Source organism: Rhodamnia argentea, chromosome 6, assembly GCF_020921035.1.
Source record: "Rhodamnia argentea isolate NSW1041297 chromosome 6, ASM2092103v1, whole genome shotgun sequence".
Classification (NCBI taxonomy): domain Eukaryota; kingdom Viridiplantae; phylum Streptophyta; class Magnoliopsida; order Myrtales; family Myrtaceae; genus Rhodamnia; species Rhodamnia argentea.
The window spans coordinates 16809197-16830565 of NC_063155.1; the positions used below are offsets into that span (position 1 = coordinate 16809197).

The following is a 21369-nucleotide window of genomic DNA, read 5'->3' on the forward strand; positions in this document are numbered from 1 at the left end:
CATCCGTCATCGTATCGGGCAACTCAGCATTGCCCTCCAATGCTTCTGCTAAACCTTGAGTTGTCAATAATGCCTCCATCTTGAGGCTCCATAACCCAAAGTTGTTCCTCCCGTTAAACTTCTCAATTTCAGCTTTCACTCCAGACATAATTGCCATCACAAGATATCCAGATAATAATCGGACAAGCAAAAGCCCCCAAATCACAATCTAGAATATCCGAACCCGGCTCTGATACCAATTGTTGTAATATAACGCGCGGAAACTAATCTAGATCTTGCAAATAAATCAATGCGAAAAGCACAGAAAAAATTAACGAGGAACGAGAAAGGACACTAGAGATTACGTGGTTCGGTCCAAATATCGGTACCTACATCCACGGGAGAGCCAGCAAGAACAATCCACTATAATCGGAGAATCAGATTTACAATCGCTCAATACGCTCGTGTTTTCCGCACCTAAATTATACCCAAACCCTAAGTGTTCACAAATAAACAACTTAATTGGATATACGAAAACTCACGAACACAAAATCTGATTGTGTGCGAAGCTCTACGTGCGGCCGATCAAAGTTGCCGATTAACCCCGAGAGCTCTCTGTGCGGCTGTTCCTTTTCTTTTTTTTCTCGTGCGGCGCGACTCTTTTTCGCAGAAAAAGAACTTCTTCTTCGTTACAGGTTCTGCAGGTACTCAAGGAAGGAAAAGAAAACTAACCCTATCTTTTGTTTTTCTTTTTCTCTAATGGGCCCCACAAGATAATTATATAAAATAAAGTGTGTGGCCTCTTTCCCTTTTTTTTTTTGTCATTCGGCTGAACAAGCCCCCTTGCACAGTAAAAGAGAAATCCAAAAAGTCAACTCAACTTGGCCAAATCTTCAATATATCAAGATTTCCTATCTCCGTAACAAACCGATTTATATCCGCAAACAATTTAAACTCGAGACATATTTAACAGTTTGTTGCCATGAACTCTGGAGGGCAATAATGCCAAGAAAGCCATCTTAATCTGAAGAGAAGATTACTGAAGTCTCCAACAAGATGTCCCCCACCAATTCGAAAGAACCTCGGGTATGGTAAATTGGCCAATACATCCCGCGTTACAATATCTCGACGATATCCTAATGACAGTGCTTCTATATTCCTGCTTCCCCGACAATGGAAACGCCAAGAAGTCAACATGTGAAGGTCCAAAGCAAACAATTACAAGCGCTAATAGCGATTAAATATTTCCATTTGTAAGAATAGTGAACGAAAATCACAGGAAAATATGTTGTTATTCCCTTTTTGTACCTCTTTCTGGTTCGGAATATTCACGGCGTCTTCATGATTCCACACTCTGCTACACTCGCAGGGATCTTTGAAATTCTCTTGACGAATGATTTCTCTTCCTCTTCCTAGGTCCCGCACTTGGTCATGCATCCAAAAAGTATTGTCATCTTTGACTTTTACCAAGGACATGAGAAAGAGGACTTCAATAGCATCGTGTGGGCAATATCCACATCCATCCCACATGTAGAAAGGGTATGTTTTCTCCTCATTAACAAAAAAAAAAGCTATATCTAGAAACACTTGCTTTTGTGATTCATCTAACCTCTCGTAAGTTATCATCAATGTCTTTTGGACTTCCATGGGAGGAGCTTTTTGTAGCTTCTTCCATGTGTCTACCCATAATGCTTCAGATTTACCGGAAAGGGATGAGCCTATGACCTCAAGAGATATAGGAAGCTTTCCCAAAGTGGAGACAACTTTTTCTGAAAGAGAGACATAATGATGTGGGGGCAAATCTCTTTTAAAAGCATGCCTACAGAAAAGCTTAAGAGCGTGATCAAATTCCATTTCTTGCACTTCGTAAGACGAAACATTTGCAGGCCTTTTTACAAGCCCTTCACTTGTCGCTTTTCCGTCAATGGCTAGGACCCGTTGGTTCCTAGTAGTTATGACAATCCTACTACCGGAACCGAACCAACTACCTTTTTCCTGCTAGGCTTTTGAGTTGCTCTATCTCATCCACATCATCAAGAACTATAAGAATTTTTTTATTGCAAAGTACTCTCTTAATCATGTTGATCCCATCATCCACATCATGAATTTTATCGACAGAACGAGAATCTAAGAACTTGGATAGCAATTGTTTTTGCAAATATAATAGACCATGGCGTTGCGACGACTCTCGGACGTCAAAAGGAAACTGCATCCGTGAAAGCTAGAAGACAATTCGTTGAAGATGACCTTGGCAAGTGTTGTTTTGCCAATCCTGCCCATTCCATGGATACCGAGAAATTGTACGCTATTTAGCCACATTTTTCTCCAATTATAAAAAATAAAAATAAAACCTGTTATGTATGACTCCCTCGAGGTAGTCTAACGAACAGTTTTCAAAATTCTTCCATACTATTACCTAATAATGGATTGATTAGCAAAGTTCTCGATGGAAATTATTTTGTTTAGTAGTGATGTAAACATGAGCAGCTTGAAATTCTTATTACAAAATTAAAAATTGCTACTGGATTATCTCAATTTAAAAAAAAAATTAGTAGAAGGTAATAGGAGGAGCGGTGTATACTCATATTTAGATTACACCCATATTTAGATTAATCCTGATTGGGTTAATTATCTGGAAAGCGCACAACTACTTCCAAGTCATGGTTATCAGGTAAATCTACTTCATAGCGTGAGGGGGAGGGAAAGCAAGCCAACGTCTGTCCCCATCTTTCTTGCTTAGTTTCAATTTCCATATATTCTCTTTTTCCAACCAAAGAAAGGTATTCAAAACCTAATCCCAAAAAAAAAAAAAAAACCCGAAAAAAAAAGACTCTAGTCAACGTTCGACCTTGGAGTGCTTCTAATTCTTCCCTTGAATTTCCTCGAAGGTGTGTAATTTGAGGTAATCACGTACCCGCTCGTCTATGATTAAGGCAAGACAAGAGACTGGCCATTTATGGTAAAAATATCGTATATACTTAATTGATATATAATACAATGGAAAAAATCAATCACATCACAATAACTACACGGGAATTTGCATTTTTTTTTTCGTGAGACTCAGTTTTGAATTCTCGCAGTTCCTCTTAGGTGTTTCAAGAAATCTAGATGTTGGAAAACACTACATAAACCCAACTGAATGATACACATCCAACTCTTCAATGGTAACGTTTATGTTTTTGGAACAACTTTTGAAACATAAACACTTTTTTCCATCTCTGTTCCCGGCAATGATTTTTGGGAACATAAACACGTTTGATAATTGCATAAAGTTTATGTTCCCTGAACAAAAAAAAAAAAAGGAAAAGAAATGCGTTCGGTAACCGTAAAAAAAAATTTTAATAATTTTTTTATTTAATTAAGGGGACTATATATGTTAAATTTAAGATGTCTTTATCTTTCTAACTTACTAAATCAAATTAAATCTCATTTGTTCAATTTACTAAATCAAATTAGATCAATATATTTATAAGTAATTTATGCACAATTTATCAAACTACAATATGGATGAGACCAACTATAAAAAAAAAAAAAAAAAAACTGAAAGAGAAGACGAATTGAAATTGGACAACGAGAACATCAAATATGTTTTCTATAAATAAGAAGAATTACAATTATAAGTCACATGTAAATGTTCCCAAGTAGTTAAAAAAATATGATTTATTTTAAAATGAAATCCCTAGAAAAATATTAATTGCACTTTGAGTGAAACCAGAGACTAAAATAAAAAATATTTATGCATTTAGGTCCTTTTAGTCCAATTGTGCAATTTTTCCGAACATGGGGATTGAAATGAGATTCGTGGTATCAAAGTCTCATGTCATGACTTTGAAAGTAAATTTTTTTTAGATAAAATGATTTAAAATGAAAATTTTTAGTCAATTTAGGATTATGTTCAATGAAGAGGCATGCGGTCCCAAACTGAATTTTTAAAACTTTAAGAGGCCAAAATGAAAAGGAAATTAAAATATAAATACGGGTTATTTTTTTCATTTTTCTGACCATGAATACTATTTTTGGCTATTTTTATAATTAAAATAAATCCGAGAAATGTCAAAAATTACAAAAAATATTTTTTATTCAAAAAATGGTTCCTAAGGCTAGGCCAAAGCTTCCAAGATTAATTTTTTAAATTTGTGAATTGTTTTGGTGTTTTTAATTAATTTTTTAAAATAAAATGATAAAAAAATGAGGTGTCAACATCATGCAAGAACAAAAGAGAAGAGAGTGTGTTCAAAAACAAAATTGTTCCCAATTGTTTCGAAAAAAGGTTCCAAATGTGTTTCTGAAAAGTGTTCTAGGAATACAGAATTAAGTTTTTTTTTTCTTATTTTTGCTCCAAAAGTGTTTCTATTTCTCAAAAGTGTTCCCGAAACATTTTGGGAACACTTTTTTTATCATATGCATTTCTGTTTCCAAAGTGTTCCAGGAATATTTTGAGAACGTAAACACTTTTTCTTAAGCGTTACCTTACGCAACCTAAATTACTCTTATTGATCGAATTGCATATGTGATCTGGGCTTTGAAATAAAATGAAGAAGAATTTGAACAGCAAGTGAAGTTCGAGGAAATGTTGATACTATGAAAGTAAATCAAACAAACTTAAATGAAACTGCATGAAAGGTAGAGTGTTTGTAGACGCTCAAATGAAACAAGAAATTCATATCTAGAAAATTCATTGTGATTGGAGCGCTTGAAATTAAACCGAAGTTGAAAGGCCTTCATTGACAGAAACGAAGTGCAAAAGCTGATAAAAATTCGATGAAGCTTTGGCATTATTTGAGCGTGCCTCCTTCTTCTTCCTCTTGAATCTCTGTCTATTTTTGTAGCCTAATGCGCAGCAGAAGCCAATTTCTCTTAATGTCTCTCCTCCATTGTTCGACATTTCTAAGAAGGAGCATAGCTCCCTTTTCCATTGTTCACGCCTCGGAGAAACTCGGACCGCTCAGTAATCGTAACACCCTAAATTTTGGGTAATGAAAATAGTGAAGTCTAGTCTATGGAACGACTAGAAAATTTTAATTTGATGCTCAAAGTTTGGATGTTACGAAATTAGAAATCGGAAATCGGGAATTTCCGGGACCGTTACTCGAATTGGAATAAATTCCGATTAATGAGTAATTGCGTCTTAGAATTAGAAAATTCCATATTAATCCTCGTTCGGGCTAATTTGACTCAAGTTCGGATTAAATAACCCACCGTCGGGTTTCCGGACGCCCGAATTACCTAGGATGCGAAATTACGAAAATACCCCAGGCCAAAGTGTGAAATTACAAAAATGCCCCTAGGGTTTTATGAGCTAAGGGACAAGGTAATTAATTCAGTGGACCCCACATGACCAGCTGAGCCTTAGAAAATTTTCCAGAACTCTCTCTCTTTCTCTCACACGTGCACACCTCCCCCTATTTCCACCGACTTGCTCCAGCTCTTTTTCCTCCCTTCGTTTCTTCATTTTCAGCAACAAACCTCACAGAAACCGACCACCCCACCATACTACAACATCCATAGAACCCCCTCGAAGTGACCGGACCGCCGCCGCACCACCGGAGTCGCCGGAAAGCCCGCTGCAAAAGGGCTTCGCGAATTGCCCTGTTTTCGCCGGACCTGTGCTGCAGCTACTTCTTCGCTTCTGTTTTGCACAAGTTCAGCCACCGCCACTGCCTCCGACCACCCTCAGCCGTCCCTAGACATCACTCAGCCACCCCAACTCGCCCAGCCACCGCCGGACAGCCCGGAAAAGCCCCAGAACCGCCAGACTCCTCTGCTGCCCTGTTTTGACTTATGTTACACCCGGTTCTGTTCGCAGCCCCTATCCGCCGCCACGCCGCCTTTCTCCGCCCACCTCCGGCCACCATAAACTCCCCGACACACCCTCGAACCATCCCCACCAGCCCCGCGACCTCCCGCCGCCGCTAGAGCCCCCAAAACAGCCCCGACCTCCTCCCCTGTTTCAGTTTCTCCTGCTCTGTCTTGCTGCTGCAGCTGCTGTTTGCTGTTGCCGGCGCCACCTCCGGCCACCGTGAGCCACCACCGGCCACCAACATCTCCCTCCGACCACTGTGCACCTCCACCACCTATCCCGAAGCCACCCACAGCCCTTAGACTCCCCGGAACAGCCCCTCCCAGCCGTGCTCTGCTCTGTTCTGTAAGAGAATACCCTGTTTTTGGACTGGGCCGGGTCTGTTGAGCCCAAATCTGTGGGCCCGCGAGCTGGGCTGAGGCCCAATTAATTTGGGCACAAAGTTGGGCCTTATATTAGGCCCGTGGATGCATTAAATCGGGAGTTGGGTCCGTAGTTCGAGGTTTTTGGTTCGCGACCCGTTCGAGCTCAAAGTTCGCACCTAGGATTTTTCGAAGGATCGTCATCGGCTTAACCTCGCGCAATTAACGGTGAGTTGACCTGTAATCTTTGGCTAAGTCGTTAATTACGTTTGGATTAGTTTAATTATAATATTAAGGTGTTTTGGTAGATTAATTAGGGCCGGTTTAGGCTAGAGACTCGGTTTAGGTTAAATGGCCCTAATTAATTGGATTAATTTGATTGTGACTAGTTTGGACGGAATAAGTGATTAATTGATTGACATTGCTTGATCGTGAGCGAATAATAGGTCAAGAATGAGCGTACGTCTGATTGATGATTTGGATTTAATTACGTACGATTGGATTGAATTATTAATCTACGCTCCATTATAATTTATGTGGATTAATTGATGAAATGCCTTGACAGATGGCTAGTTAAATTGATTGATTGGTTGGAGTTCGATCACTTGATTTATGGACGCGAGGTCGCATGGACAACATATGCATTTGTGTGATTACTCAAGATTTTTGCTGTGTGAGCATATCGCGTGAGCATTTGACTAAATGCGGATAATAAACTGGTTATTTGCTGAGTATGCTTGAGTGGTCACACGATGGATTATTCCTGGCAAGTTCGCACCGTGCCGGCCGTACGGATCACATGGATTGACGGATGCCGGTCGCAGCTTGTGACGGACCGAAGCCCCTACGGGGATTCCCGATAGTGCCGTGCCGTGCCGGCCGTACGAGTCACACAGGCTATCGGATGCCGTCGCCGGAAGTAAGGGACGAAGCCTGGTCCCGCCGGTAGACACCGCCGGTCGTAGTGTAAAGTCACACCGGTCGTGTGCAATTGGGCCAAATGGCCTTTAATAATCGGATCACGTGTGGTGTCTACGTATGCGATTGACATGATGTCTATGGGTTGTTATGTGTGGCATATTATGTTGGTTATTGCATACCGTGTGATTTTCAACGAGTGAACCGCATGTGATTGAGATATTTATGGATCAATATGTGATTGACTCATAGGACCCTTCGGACGAATCAACGCCTTAGCCAAGCTTAGGCGTTGACTCACCGAAATTTATATCTCACCCCATCGTTGTTAAACTATTTTCAGGTCCTAAATGATGGAGCTAGTAGTGCTTGAAAAGCTAATAAGGACAAGAGGGACGCAGCCCTATTGAAGTAGGTACTAAGTTGACCTACCCGGTCCCGAAGTATGGGACTAACTAGCGTGTCATTTCGGTTGACTCACGACGTGATTGTAAATTAAATGATTTTTTTTAATTAATGTGTTTTTCCTACTTACCTATCCCTATTTTATATTTTTGTCCGGGAATATTATACGTTTCCGCATACGTAGTTAATCTCATGGGTTGATAGCGTGCATGGGAAGCTATCCTTTTAACCCAAGGGACGAGATGACAGGGATGCTGCGCGCTCGAGGATCGGGGCGTGACAAGAATCTGTTTCGAGCTATTGTTCCATAGGCGAATCAAGTTTCCAGGACGACGAAGTTATTAATTGTTGAAGTCATAGCCAAGCTTTTCAACATTCTAATCTTTACATCCCTTATCTTCAAAATGGGCCGTACTTGTTACCAATATCGGTTTCATAGGAAAACCTGCTTCAGACCATCCAAGCTCAACTTCAGGAAAAAAAGAAACCAACAAACAAAAGAACCACAAGAAGTCCAACATTCGAAGTCCAACATTCAAAGTCCTATTCTGAGAGCGTGCGAATCCAAATCGATACGTGCTATGATCACACTTCACTGACTGTCACTGTTGTGCAACTTCTCGCAACGGTAAATTGCGGAACATTCTAAACCCAAATTCAAGGTGTAACTCAAACTCTCCAACGAGCCGCAATCGTAAATCCGCAACTTCTTTAAAGAGTCTTAAGTGGTTTAGACCTTCCACGCTTCTTAGCTTTGGACATACTCCAACTGTGCCCTTAGCCTTTTCAATTTCGAGAGTTCTGACATCCTTTCCATGGAACTGCAGTCCAAGACCTTAAGGAAGCGAAGGGATCCCAATTCTTGAAGGGCGCGAATCTAGACTTGCAGCTTGCATCCACACAGATGTACCTCTTGTAGATTCTTCAAGTGCGACAGATCAAGTACTTCTGGGAGGAACTTACACTGAAACATCATCAAATATCTCAGTCTTTCCATTTCCAACTGAAACAGCGCGACCAGATTTACAAACATGTAGTTTTCCATTTGGAGGACCTCCAACTCTGCATCAAATATACCGGAGAATTCCGGCATCAAGCAACTAAATAATTCCAAGGTTGACAAATTTTTCAAATTGCAAATGTCCGGCGATCTAGTCGTCACCAGATGTCGAAGTTCTAACTCTCTTAAACTAGATGGGAGCTAAAGGAAGAATTGGACGCTTTCGTAGGACAATCTCAGTGTTTCCAGCCGAAGTAGAGTACCGATGCTAGTGGGAAGAGCAGTGATACTCTCCAGCTCATCTGGCATGTCTTCGCCAGGATAGATGTTAGTATCGGTGGCCCATCTCAGACAAGCCAAACTTGGGGGAAGTTCCGGCAACTTTTTAAGCTCAAGACGTGGTTCTAGATTAAGTGTTCGGAGATTAGAGAGGCGACTCATTGTGGTTAATATTCTGGTGCCTAACAAGTTTAGGAGACTCAAACAGGACAGTTTCCCAATTTCATCATGAATTTCGCCGGTCAAGTTGCAACATTGGCTACCATCTAACTCTTCAAGTTTCTCCACTAGCCCGATCACACATGGTAATTTTGTTATCCATCTTATATGCCTCATCCTAAGTACTGTCAGTTGCTTTAAATTGCCGATTGAATCAGGTAGGTGACCAATACATGTCCATGATAAATCCAACTCAACTAATGATTGCAATTGACCAACCGAGGCTGGAAGTTCCTCTATCTTCGTACACCAACATAAATTCAAACGCCCAAGTTTCACCAGCCCTCCAATCAAGTATGGAAGTTTGTTGATCTCCGAATATTTAGAGTAATCTACCGTATGAGGCATGAAAAAGTCAAAAAAAAAAAAAAATTACCTCTCTCCAAAAGTTGACTTCTAGAGCAAAAGTATTGCCATGCGCGCTCAAGTAACCAACAATATAATTAATTTATTAATATACATAATTTATAAGTAACCACTTGCAAATTTTACAAGAAAGTTAAGTATATTCTGGATTGTCAACATTGCGGAGAATTTAACAATGTTTTAAAGAGTTAAAATGGCAAGATGTTGAACATTTCTCTGGTTAAGTATAGCCGTTGCTTTTTAAGTTATTTACCAAAATGTCGTGCTCGATGCGCAGTCACCAACCTTAAATTTTGCAATAATTGATTACCTTTTACATGTGAAGAAATCTCAACTTCAACTTGGGTGAATCATTAACTCTTTTTTCCCGTTAAGCTTCAATTATGGTTATCAACTATTGTTTGATTTCTCGATTACGAATTTATGGTCACAACTTTGTCGTAATCCTCCAAAAGGTGATTTACAGGAGCGGGTTTAACAGTATTTTACACGGGAATGGACAGTTCCCATGTCGAGGTGCTTGCTCTCACTCAACAAGGGTTCTCCCAAACCGTCATGGTGCACGATAGAAAATTAGATTTGAGTTCTATCTAGATGAAGTCGCCACTAACCTATTTGGGACCGTTTATGAGCCTTTCTACGAAAAAGAGAGATCTAGGGATGGCACTTGATTACGCTTAAGTAGCACCAATTTGGTTGTGAAACTTATCTTGTTACGAAAAACATGAGCCATGCGGCCTTTTTAAGTTTTAACACCCACAGTACGCTCCTATAAGTGTTAATGAATGTTTTTTTTTTTTTTTTTTTTGGCAGGGGAAACAAAAAAACACTTCAATCAAACATGTAAGATAAAGGTCGTATCCAAATCACGATAGCCACAAGAACACATCAAAGTGATACAAGGCGTAAAAGTAGAGACAATGAAAAGTAAAGTGCGAGAAAGTAAACTATATACAAGTCAGGCCAAGTATATACATGACCTCGTTATTAAATCCCGAACAAGAACCGTAAGCTAAGCTCAAAACATCACATCCATCAAGCAAGAGGAAAAAACAAACAAACGGAATATAAAGTGTAAAAAAGTAAAACCCGATGCGGTGTCGGGCAAAGAATACCCATGGCCTCGTTATTGAGCCTCACTACACGAGTGCCATGAGCTAATTCAAAACTACTAACTCTAAAGAGACCTATTTATCATCTGCATGTGTATCCGTTATTCAAGGTAAACTATGCTAAGCTATACTAAATGACATGCAATAAAACCTATATTTAAGCAAGCTTAAGAATTATCCAATTAGCATCTAAATCAGCCCATGATCCCTCAAAATCACATTCAATGGTCTCTTACAGCAATTTATGTTATCACCGCTTCGCCCATGCAATCGATGATTAGATATGTCCTAAATTACTGGGGAATCAACTATATATTAGCACTTCATTAGGGGACATTGACATAGGTTCAAATGAGCCTGGGATCAATTCATGTCCAACGAATGACCAGCAAAGAAATGGTAATAACGGCCCATATCCCTCAAATAAAGAGCATGTACATACATCGCGCAGCAAGATTTCAACATATACTAGACAACGTACATGTATGTTCCCACTTTTGGTTCGAAAGATATGTAGGTGACAATATTTACTTCCCTCTCATCCCAAGGCCGAGCAATGAATAGAAAGGTATCATGAGATATAAATTGTTTTGACACAGACAATGGTAGTCATCATGTATCAATGTGACTAATTATGACACGAAGTAAATGAGCGAAGAGCAAATGGATGTCAAAGAGAGAAGTTCTCCCGCTCGGGCATAAGGAAAGCGAGATCGGACACAATCGAATAAGTCTGAACACATTCATGGCAAAACTGAAGGTATTAAAATCCGAATCAAAATCACACATGGTAAGCTCGAAACACACGAAACATGCCTTTTCTATAGTGCAAATAGATGTGATAAGGTCAGCAAATTGAGTAGGAGAAGGCTCTCAGGCAAGCGAAATAACAATAGCATGAACCAATCAGATGCAACTCCAAACTACATAGGGAAATCTCAGCCTGCAATCAACATATCGGTGCGCTGATGCAATACACTGAACGATTAGGTTCAGCCCCATATATGCCATGCGAGAAAATTCAGAAATCCCATGTTCTATCAATACAAGGACATGATCATTACGGGGATTCAGCAAATTTTACAGAACGACTAAACAGGATCAGTTCAAAAATAAGCAAACAAATATAGGAATCAATTCCGTTCATATGAACTTGAAAACACATCAGGATCAATTCAATTTTATACATGAGGTTCTTGACCAGCATTACATAATTGAACAAATGTGGATCTAGGTCAGAAATTTTATCAAACGAATGATAGATACCTCGGCCGACATGACAAAATTCCATCCACAATATAGTAGTGAAGGAAATTCTCCGTCAAGTCCTGCATCGAAAATGGAAACACACGCTGACCTAGTTCAGGCATTTCATCAAATAGGTGATAAACATCAGAGGAGCGTAGATGCAAAAGTAAAGCAATGATTCACATCCAGATTATCACAAAGGCAACGCAGCAAGTTCAGATCATTAATAAAGCCTCACTCGCAAAAGCCGATTTTCACACAGGCAGTAGCTAGAGCTCTCTCGGCCTCTGCTTCGTATCTAAAATAACAAGAAAGCAGAGCATATGTTCTCTAATTGAAGGGAGAATGATTACCTGTTATGGTTGACCGAATCTTTCATCGGCTTAAAAATACCCAGCGTGGTCGACCGAATCTTTGTTATCATGACATCTACAATAACTGTTACGGTTGCGCAACCACTCACAACGTTCAATTGTGGAACATTCTAAATGCAAATCTGAGGTGTCGGCCAAACTCTCCAACGACCAGCAATCGTGAATCCACAACTTCTGTAAAGATTCCAAGTAGTTCAGACCTTCCAGCCTTTTTAGCTTCGGACATTTTCCTACTCTGAGCTTCCTTAGCTTTCTCAATTTCGATAGGTCTGACATCCTTTCCATGGAATTGCAATCCACGATCGATAAGAAGCAAAGGGATCCCAATTCTTCAAGGCCGCAAAGCTCGACTAAACACCTGAACCCCAGCAAATGTACCTCTTGTAGATTCTTCATGGGCGACAGATCAAGTGCACTCATGAGGAACTCATGCCCACGCGTCAGATGATGAGTCTTACTAATGTATCCCCACATCACACAACTAGCTAATCGCAAGGTTGACAAGTTCTTCAAATTGGAAAAATTCCTCGATTCAACCTTCAGATTTCCAAGTTCTAACTCTCTTAAACTAGACGGGAGCATTCGGCCAGGAAAAAAATTAAAAATAGACGGGAGATGGCCCCGAACATGCATGGTGCTGCTGAACTCTACTCTCGGCAGATTTAATGGGGGACTGACAATAGTGGGAAGAGCACTCGCCTGCGTAAATCTCATGCCTTCATAGAATTTGTCAGGATCAGCGGTCCATTTTAGAACAATCAATTTTGAGGGAAGCTTCGGCAACCCTTGAAGCTCAGGACATGATTCCAACTTAAGTATTTGCAGATTAGAGAGGTAACTCAATGCGGTGGGCAAGCTAGATATAAGTGTGTATGACAAGTCCAGGATCCTCAAACAAGACAATCTCTCAATTTCATTAGTGATTTTGCCAGTCAAGTTGTAACATCTACTAGCATCTAACTCTTCAAGCTTCTCCATCAGCCCAATCGCACTTGGTAATTTTGTTATCCGACTTATGCGGGTCATCCTTAGTATTTTCAATTGCTTTAGATTGCTGATTGAATCAGGTAAGTGACCCAAACTTGTCGATGACAAATCCAACTCGACTAAGGATTGTAACTCCCCGAATGGTTCTGGGAGTTCCTCTATCTTCGTACATCCCGATAAATTCAACCGCCTAAGTTTCACTAGCCCTCCAATCGAGTAAGGCAGTTTGCTAATCACCCTATATGATACATCAAGGGTCAACAATGACCGCAAATTACCAAACGTCCACGGAAGTTCAAGTAGCGTATTAGGCATGACAATCTCTTTCAAAGCTTGTAGACATCCTATTTCTTCAGGCAACTGTCGAAGAGAATCACATCCCTTCAAGTTCAAGGTAGTTAGGAGCTCTAATTTACCAATGGATGGGTCAATTTCAGTTAAGTTGCGACAATCTTCAAGAACCAATCTCTCCAAGGACACCAATGTAGATAAATCAGGTGTTCTCATTAAGTATTCGCAATTGCTGAGATCTAGTACTTTTAGTTTAGTTGCCACCTGCAAAATAAAATATATACTAAGAAACACACTGTAGAAAAAAAAAAAAAGACAAGAAATGATACGTGTATACAAGGAGTGGGATGGTCATATCATACTCTGATTTGGTTCCAACCAATCCATTTCTCCGAAACATAGCTGTGTGAAAGGTCAAGAACAACTAAATTAGTCGGATGAAAGTTTGTTGCCGCAAACTCGTGAGGGCACCATCGCCAAGAAAACCATCTTAAATTCGAGAGAAGATTATCGAAGTCTCCAACGAGGAACACCCCATTCGCTTCCAAGAACCTCAGGTTTCGTAAATTAGCAACTTCATCATGCGTAAGAATGTCCCCACGAGACCCAAGCGACAGTGCTTCTATTTTCCTATTTCCCCGACAATGGAAACACCAAGAAGTCCGCGTGTGAAGGTCAAAAGCAAACAATTTCAAGCGCTAAAGTCTACAAAAAGTTCACATGAAAATAGATTGTTATTCCCTTTCTATACCTCTTTCTGCTTCAAAATGCTCGGGGCTTCCCGATGATTCCACAATCTACTACGCTCACAAGGATCTTTGAAATTTTCTTCACGGACAATTGCCCTTCCGAGGTCGCGCACTTGGTCATGCATCCAAAAAGTATTGCCATCTTTGATTTTTATCAAGGACATAAGACAAAGGACTTCAATGGCATTGTTTGGGAAGCATTGACAATCATCCCACATGTAGAAAGGGTAGGTTTTATCCTCATTAACAAAAAAACAAGCTATATCTAGAAATACTTGCCTTTGTGCATCATCTAACCTTTCATAAGTTATCATCAATGTTTTCTGCACTTCTTTGGAAGGAGCTTTTTCTAGCTTCTTCAAAGTGTCTACCCAAAATTCTTTAGATTTACTTGAAAGGGATGAACCTGTCACTTCAAGAGCTAAAGGAAGCTTTCCCAAAGTGGAGACGACTTTTTCTGAAAGGGAGACATAATTATCGGGTGGAGAGTCTCTCCCGAAGGCATGCCTACTAAAAAGCTTAATTGCATGAGGAAATTCCATTTCCTGTACTTCATAAGTTGAAATATTAGCAGACTTCGAAGGGCCTTCACCTGTTGATTCTCCATCAATCATTAGGACACTTTTGTATCTAGTAGTAACGACAATCCTACTACCAGGACCGAACCAATTTTCTTTTGCTGCCAGGTTTTTCAGTTGCTTTTCTTCATCAATGTCATCAAGAACAATCAGAATTTTTTTATTACAAAGTACCCTCTTAATCATGTTGATCCCACCATCCACATCATGAATTTGGTTGACAGAACGAGAATCAAGGAACTTGGATAACAATTGTTTTTGCAAATATACCAAGCCATGTCGTTCTGATGACTCTCGAACATCCGAAAGAAAATTGGAGCCTTGGAACTGAGAAGACAGTCGGTTGAAGACGACTTTGGCTAGTGTAGTTTTGCCAACACCGCCCATTCCGTGGATTGCAAGGAATTGCACATTATCTGATTTCGCATCCAACATCTTGATTATAGCTTCTACACGATCATCAACTCCAACTAAATGTTCAGTCACATTTTTATAACTGACATTCAGCTTAGCCAAGACAGCTTGAATCACTGATTGGATCAGATTTCCTTGGCTGCCATAAGGTAACAACCGTGTTAAGGACGACTTTTATATCGTAAAATACTACTCCCTAAGTGACTCAATTGCCCTCCTATGTTGATAAAAAAAAAAAAAAATCTAGGGTGCGCTACCACCAGAACAGTGTTGGTCATTATTGGCCACTATCCGTGAGAATTCCATTCTCTCCGCTCTAGTGGCCAATATTGGCCGCTACCTGGGAGAATTCCATTCTCCACGACGAGATGAATAAACTATATTTTCCACCAACAATATTGCAATTGAACTGAGTAGGGAGGAAAGGGAAATCTACAGATGAGACTGGAAAAGTTTTAAGACATTTACCCTTCATCTTTCTTCAAGTTCCATCCCTTTCTCTTGCTCACATCAATCAGAGCCTTTTCCCATGACTTTACTTCAGTGCGAAACTTCTTCCGGATCTGTGAAAGATTCTGTCTGTATAAGTCTGTTTTGAGCTTGACATCAATAGGTTCCACGTCGAAAAAAATCGGCAGAATCTCTTTGTTCCCATTCAATTTCGAGGTGCACTCGACCATGTATGCGAGCTCTCGGAGGCACCAGTGGCTCGAAGCATAATTTGTGGAGAATATGGGAATGTAGATCTTGGAATTCTCAATTGCTCGTAGAAGTTCACCACCAATTCTTTCACCGACACGGAGGGATTCATCGTCCCTAAAGACGAGAATCCCGGCCGCAACCATACCGTGGTAAAGACAATCGGTGAATCCATGACGGGTGTCGGGTCCGCGAAAACTGAGAAAAACCTCGTATGAAGGTCCGGATGACGCCTGTGAATTCGTCCCTCTCTCCATTGGAGGATCTTTAAACACCACAGATGTTCAAATCCCTCTCGTTCTCTCAAGGAAAGTTTGCTTTGGGTGTGCTTGGATCTGTGCGCGGTCTCTCACCATGATAGCCTCTCAGTCTCGGGCGTCGTGGAAACAGGGAAGGAGGCACTGGTCTTCAAATATCCCTCGAGTCAATATAGTCAACACCTTGAGTCATCCAAGAAGTTTCCGGGAAATTTCCTAAAAGACTCCATTGATCAGTCAATGGGTTGCCACCTATGCTAGAAGCTTCCGGGTCCCATTCATTCAATAACAAATTTAAGTTTGCAAGAAGAAATTATTTTTCAAAGTAATTATGTCAAGTCTTGGCATTAGTTGGAGCCTCGGCCGTCGAGTAAGGATAAATGCACACTCCGCCATAGTAATGACAGCAGCAAGAAGAAAAATACGTAAAACGTAGTACAGAACCGTTAACAATCCATCTTTTTAAGATCATTGGGAAAATCAAAAGTAGCAAATAGGAAGAGTCCGTATGTTTGAAAGGAAAATGTTTTTGAGAAAAAAAAATTCAAACTTTTCAATTATTTGATGACAGAAAACTAATCAATTTACAAAACATGTTTTTCACAAAAGAAAAACAACAAGTTTATACTGGAGGGAAAAACAACCTCTACTTCTGACAAGAAGAAGGTCACTTTCCCTGCACCACCAACCAACAGAAAACTAAGATTTCCTAGAACAACAGGACGGAAATCACTTTTCCCAAATCAACTGTCAAAAAGAAACTGAGTATTTTCTTTAAAAATGAACTCTATAAAAAAAATATTTTCCTTGATTGTAAATTTTTCAGTGAAACAAATATGCCCCATGTGCATGTTAACGGATGAGTTAAGTTAGTAATGATGCATGAGATATTTTTTCCTTCTGTTGATCCAACCGATATGCTGTTTCACAGTCAATCCAGCATAGAGCTAACAATACTATACCTGGGATGCCCAGGTCCTTCTCAAATTTCAATTTTGTGTCTTCCAATCCAGTTGATCAAGTAGGTTTTAGACAACAACTAATGTAGCGTGACAGAGGTTTATAGGCTAATTAAGAAGTAAAGGAGACTAATTACTTACCCAAACATTAGATTTCAGCATCGCTTCTAGGAAGGCATAATGCTCTCAAGATCATATCAACAAGGATAACATTTGTGAATCCACTGCTTCCATCCAGAGTGACTTAGGGTGCACATGGTAACACTTCTGCTTTATAAATCAACTTCTTCTCAGAAATTCATTTGATAATGATTGAAAATTTCTACTTTTGAAACATTATTAACACAAAATTTTCTATGAAAAATTATTATTGGCGGCCGAAAAATTTCTACTTCATTTTTAAATTTTTAAATTTCTTTAAAAATAATTTTTATTATTAAAAATATTATTTATTTTTTACGTCGGCGGTCGGAGATGGCGACTCCGCAGTAGCGGCCAACGTGGTGGTCGATAGTTGGCAGCAGCTGGAGGCGGTGGCGGCCAATGAAAGTCGATGGTTGGTGGCGATTGTGACCAACAAAGGTTGGCGATGGGCGGTGGTTGGCGGTTGGTGGCGGTCGGGGGCGGGAGGTGGTTGGCGGTGGTCACGGGCGGTTATGGGCAACTGTTGCGAATGGCGTTGGACGGCAGCTTGTGAAAGTCGACGATGGGTGGTGGTTGGCTATTGGGGTGGCGGCGGCGGGTAGCGGTCGGTGGAGGTCTGCGGTGGGTGGCGGCCAATGATGATCGGCAACGGCAATGGTTGGCGAATGCGGGTATGATCGAAAAAAGGTGATGCGAGAAGTCCTTCTTGAGTTGAAGAAGCTATTTTTTAAAATTTCTCAAATTGGGGAAAAAAAATTCAGAAGTGGAAATTTCTTTCAAAAGTAAAAATTATTACATTACTAAATGGATTTCTGCTCCATAAGCATTTTTGGAGTAGAAATTCACCTCCAGAAATATTATCATGAGCAGAAATTCATTTCCAGAAGTGGTATCTTCTACCAAATGAGAAAAACAGTCTTCACATTGATTCGTGGCCATAATAATCTTAGGAGGTTAGACAGCATCAATCATCACTGGTGGAGTCGTCTCTTTTAGCTAAACAATGATGATTTGACAATAGTGTAGAAGTATTTTCCGTTATTGTCTCCTTGAAGCTTTCATTATACATTTATAGTTTGGAGACATCGGTCTGGAATCCCGGCTATCCGGAAGTTCATCCTCAACTTGTTCAAATTATGATGGTAAATGCCCAATATAGTTTTGTTTCTGAGGTACCTGTTTTCTTCAATCTCTAGCTTATGTCTAAGTATGCACATGTCCGAGTACATATCTGAAATCTGAGAGTGCTTGATTTACAGATGAAGCAAGACAATGAAAACTATTAAGATAGGGAGACGTGGATCCAAAATGATCTTTGCATTTTCCATCAACGCCATGTAAGAAAGATAAAATAATAATAAAAAGTTACGTTAGAATTGTTTGTTAGCAAGCCTTGAATTTTTTGAATGTTTTAGGACTCAATAATAAGTTTAATGATTTTCAATGCGCTTATCGGGCTAATACAAAAAAAATCCTCAACTTTAGCATCTGTCCCAATTTTCCCAAAACTTTTTTTATCATAAAGAACCGTCAACTTTTACTTTTGTCTCAATTATATTCAAAACTTTTGAGTCTCATAAAAAAATCTTCAACTTTTATTTTTGTCTCAATTCTACCACTTGTCACCTTCCGTCCATAATCCCCATTAATTAATCCCACATGGCTCGAATTTTCTCACCGAACTTACCAACGAATCCTCAAAATTCGGAAACAACAGGTTTCGGGGATACGAGATTTGATATCATTGGTTCAAATAATCAGATCTTCATGTCTACTCACTTTTTAGGCTGTTGAGTGCCGATGAGAATCCGAAATGTGCTGTCTTGAGTGGCATTGTATCTCTCTGCAATGTATAGGGAAAGTAGATAACAAAAGAGAAGTTGAGGAAATTTTTCATGTAAGCTTTCTTAAGAAGTAATTCATTAACCAAGTGAAAATGCCATATAGAATTAATTAAGGGTGATTTAGGACGGAAGGCTAATGGTGGTGAATAGGATAAAAGTAAATGTTGGGGATTTTTTATGAGATAAAAAAAATTGGATATAATGATGCATGCGCGAGGCGGGTGAATGTCATTTAAAGTGATGGATGAAGGAACCAAGGATAGAACTGAGTGTATGGGGAAGGATGTCGGTGAAGGAAATGACATGCAAATGCAGGATAGAGACAAACTATACCGAGTCGTAAAGGACAAACCACCAGCTGGCAATACAGAGCCGATAAAGATAGAGTACGATCAACACCGAGGCATGAAGGACGCACCAACAATCGAGCTTGATGAAGCGTAGTCTAAAGGTAATGCCACCAACTAAGGATAAAGGGTTTCGAGATCGAAAAGCTCACCATCAAGGCCTGAAGATATCACCTGCCGAGGATAAAGGGCTTTCTGGCCCACCACATTGGAGTAATCCATTTTTCAAGGATAAAGAGATCAAGGAATTATCCAATCTCTAAAGAAATTCACTCAACTAAGGAAAATATCACAAGTTTTCATATTCATCAAATCATCATCTGCCTTATAATTGATATTTCACCTCATTATATAGAGGGACTCCGACATAGGAAATAAACAAGAAACAAAAACTATAGACTCACCTAACTAACAATGACATGAGGATTAGATGTCAATCAAAACATAGGGAATGGATGACATAAGAAACAGAAAGCTATTAAACTCCTATTAACTAGAAATGCATAAAAAGTCCTAGGAACTAGAAAGCATTAAAGACACAACAACTTGAAATCTTGAATCTTCAGCCTTGCTGTTCTTCTCTCTAATTTCATCCACCAACGTGGACAGCTCCATAAACATCTCTGGAGATTAACAAAAAGCAAAGGACTTCATCCAAGACAACCGCCCATTAATATGTTATTCATCTCCTTCGAAATTGGTAACTATCTTGATGAAACGGTAACTTAAAACATAACCGACAAGGAAGAATCACAACTATTATGGATAAAGCAGAACTTAATTGGCTATGGAAGAATTGGCATTTGCTTTGTCAATAACTCCATTGTCGGCTTCTTGGTTGTCGGCATCGCCATTATCTATAACTTGGCCAATAGTCTTCATTTCAACATTTTGAGTTAGATCTCCTCGAAACATGTTATGACCAAAACCTGCCTCGGCTTGAATAGACACCAATGTTGCTTGACTAACTGATGGAACTTGTTGAATCTTGCGAATTGTTCCTTAGAATTGGCTAGTCTCTCATCATTAGTTGGATTAACGGATGAGGACCGAGTTGAGTGTGCGAGCCAATGGATAGAGCTTGATGCGCCCGCATCTTTGGGACAGATGCTAAAATTGAGGATTTTTTTAGATATTAGGTCAATAGAGTTAGAAAAAAAGTAGAAGTTGAGGATTACTTATGAGATAAAAAAAAGTTTTGAATTCTCCGTTTGTTTTTTGAAAAATAAGGGATTTGAAAAATATTTTCCAAAAATTAATCGCTTATGTCTCTTAAAAAAATAAAGAAATGGATTTTTTTTTTCATTACCTTCGAAAATAGTTAGGCATAGATTGTTATTGATGATGAAAACATTTTTCGTTGACCAATTTTTCTAAACGAAATAAGCAATCACTTTCCAGAAATTGTTTTTCAAATCGCTCTTTTTTCGTAAAACAAATGGAGATAGATGCTAATTTTTTTTTTAGTATCAGATGTGTGCTTATCCCTAATATCTTTTTCCTTTCTTTTGGTGACAACTTCATTTCTTATCTTCTTTTTCTTTTTTTATCTCTTTCTTTCCTTTCCTTTCTCTTCCTTTTCACGAAATAGGAGAAAATTATATAATTTTATCAGAGAAAAATTCCCTTTAACAAATTTTTTATTTTTTTTTTTGTCGAAACAAAAGAAAAGTTTTACAGATGATGGCAAATGAGAAAAATGGGTTTTCACATTTTGGTTCTAACTTTAACAAACGTTGTGCTAAACTTGACTTCGTTTTTGTTCCCGGCACATGCCCCGACGGCTTTCTCTCTATCTGTTCTTTTGCTTTTTTCTCTTTTTGCCACCTCCTCCACGAGAATCTGCCTCCTCTGTTTTTCTCTCTTTCTTTTGCATTATTATTATTATTATTTGGTCGGAATGGGATACATTATTTAGGAATTGTCGTTTTTTTGTTTGACACTCGTATCGAACAACTTGTTGTACGATGAAAAATAGAAAGTGTGGTCTTCGTCCTTTGCAGAACTGCTCGGTAATTAAATTTGGTAGGGGTAATCG

The 21369-nt window shown here is 39.5% G+C and overlaps 1 protein-coding gene and 1 long non-coding RNA gene across 2 annotated transcripts in view; one reads left to right on the plus strand and one right to left on the minus strand.

Annotated features, from left to right (window-relative positions):
* Positions 1-11922: 11922 nt before the first annotated feature.
* Positions 11923-15926, minus strand: LOC125315515 (disease resistance protein RPV1-like). Its single transcript, XM_048280687.1, has 4 exons — positions 15550-15926; positions 14092-15220; positions 12082-13604; positions 11923-11986 (listed from the first exon to the last, which is right to left on the minus strand). Exons 1-4 carry the CDS (start codon positions 15924-15926, stop codon positions 11923-11925), a joined length of 3093 nt encoding a protein of 1030 aa, XP_048136644.1.
* Positions 15927-16000: 74 nt separating this feature from the next.
* Positions 16001-21369, plus strand: part of LOC125315385 — a 28161-nt gene continuing 22792 nt past the window's right edge. Inside the window, exons 1-2 of the long non-coding RNA XR_007198625.1 lie at positions 16001-16117; positions 19267-19269. This is a non-coding gene — a long non-coding RNA (uncharacterized LOC125315385). The remainder of the gene's footprint in view (positions 16118-19266; positions 19270-21369) is intronic.

What these genes read in the sequence shown, in the direction of transcription:
- LOC125315515 (XM_048280687.1), bottom strand. Translation starts at nt 15,926, where the DNA reads ATGGTTGCGGCCGGGATTCTCGTCTTTAGGGACGATGAATCCCTCCGT. An exon ending in GCATTTTGAAGCAGAAAGAG is followed by an intron (nt 13,605 to 14,091) that starts GTATAGAAAGGG and finishes TTTATTTTGCAG; the next exon opens with GTGGCAACTAAACTAAAAGT. An exon ending in GATTCGGTCGACCACGCTGG is followed by an intron (nt 11,987 to 12,081) that starts GTATTTTTAAGC and finishes TTGTTATTTTAG; the next exon opens with ATACGAAGCAGAGGCCGAGA.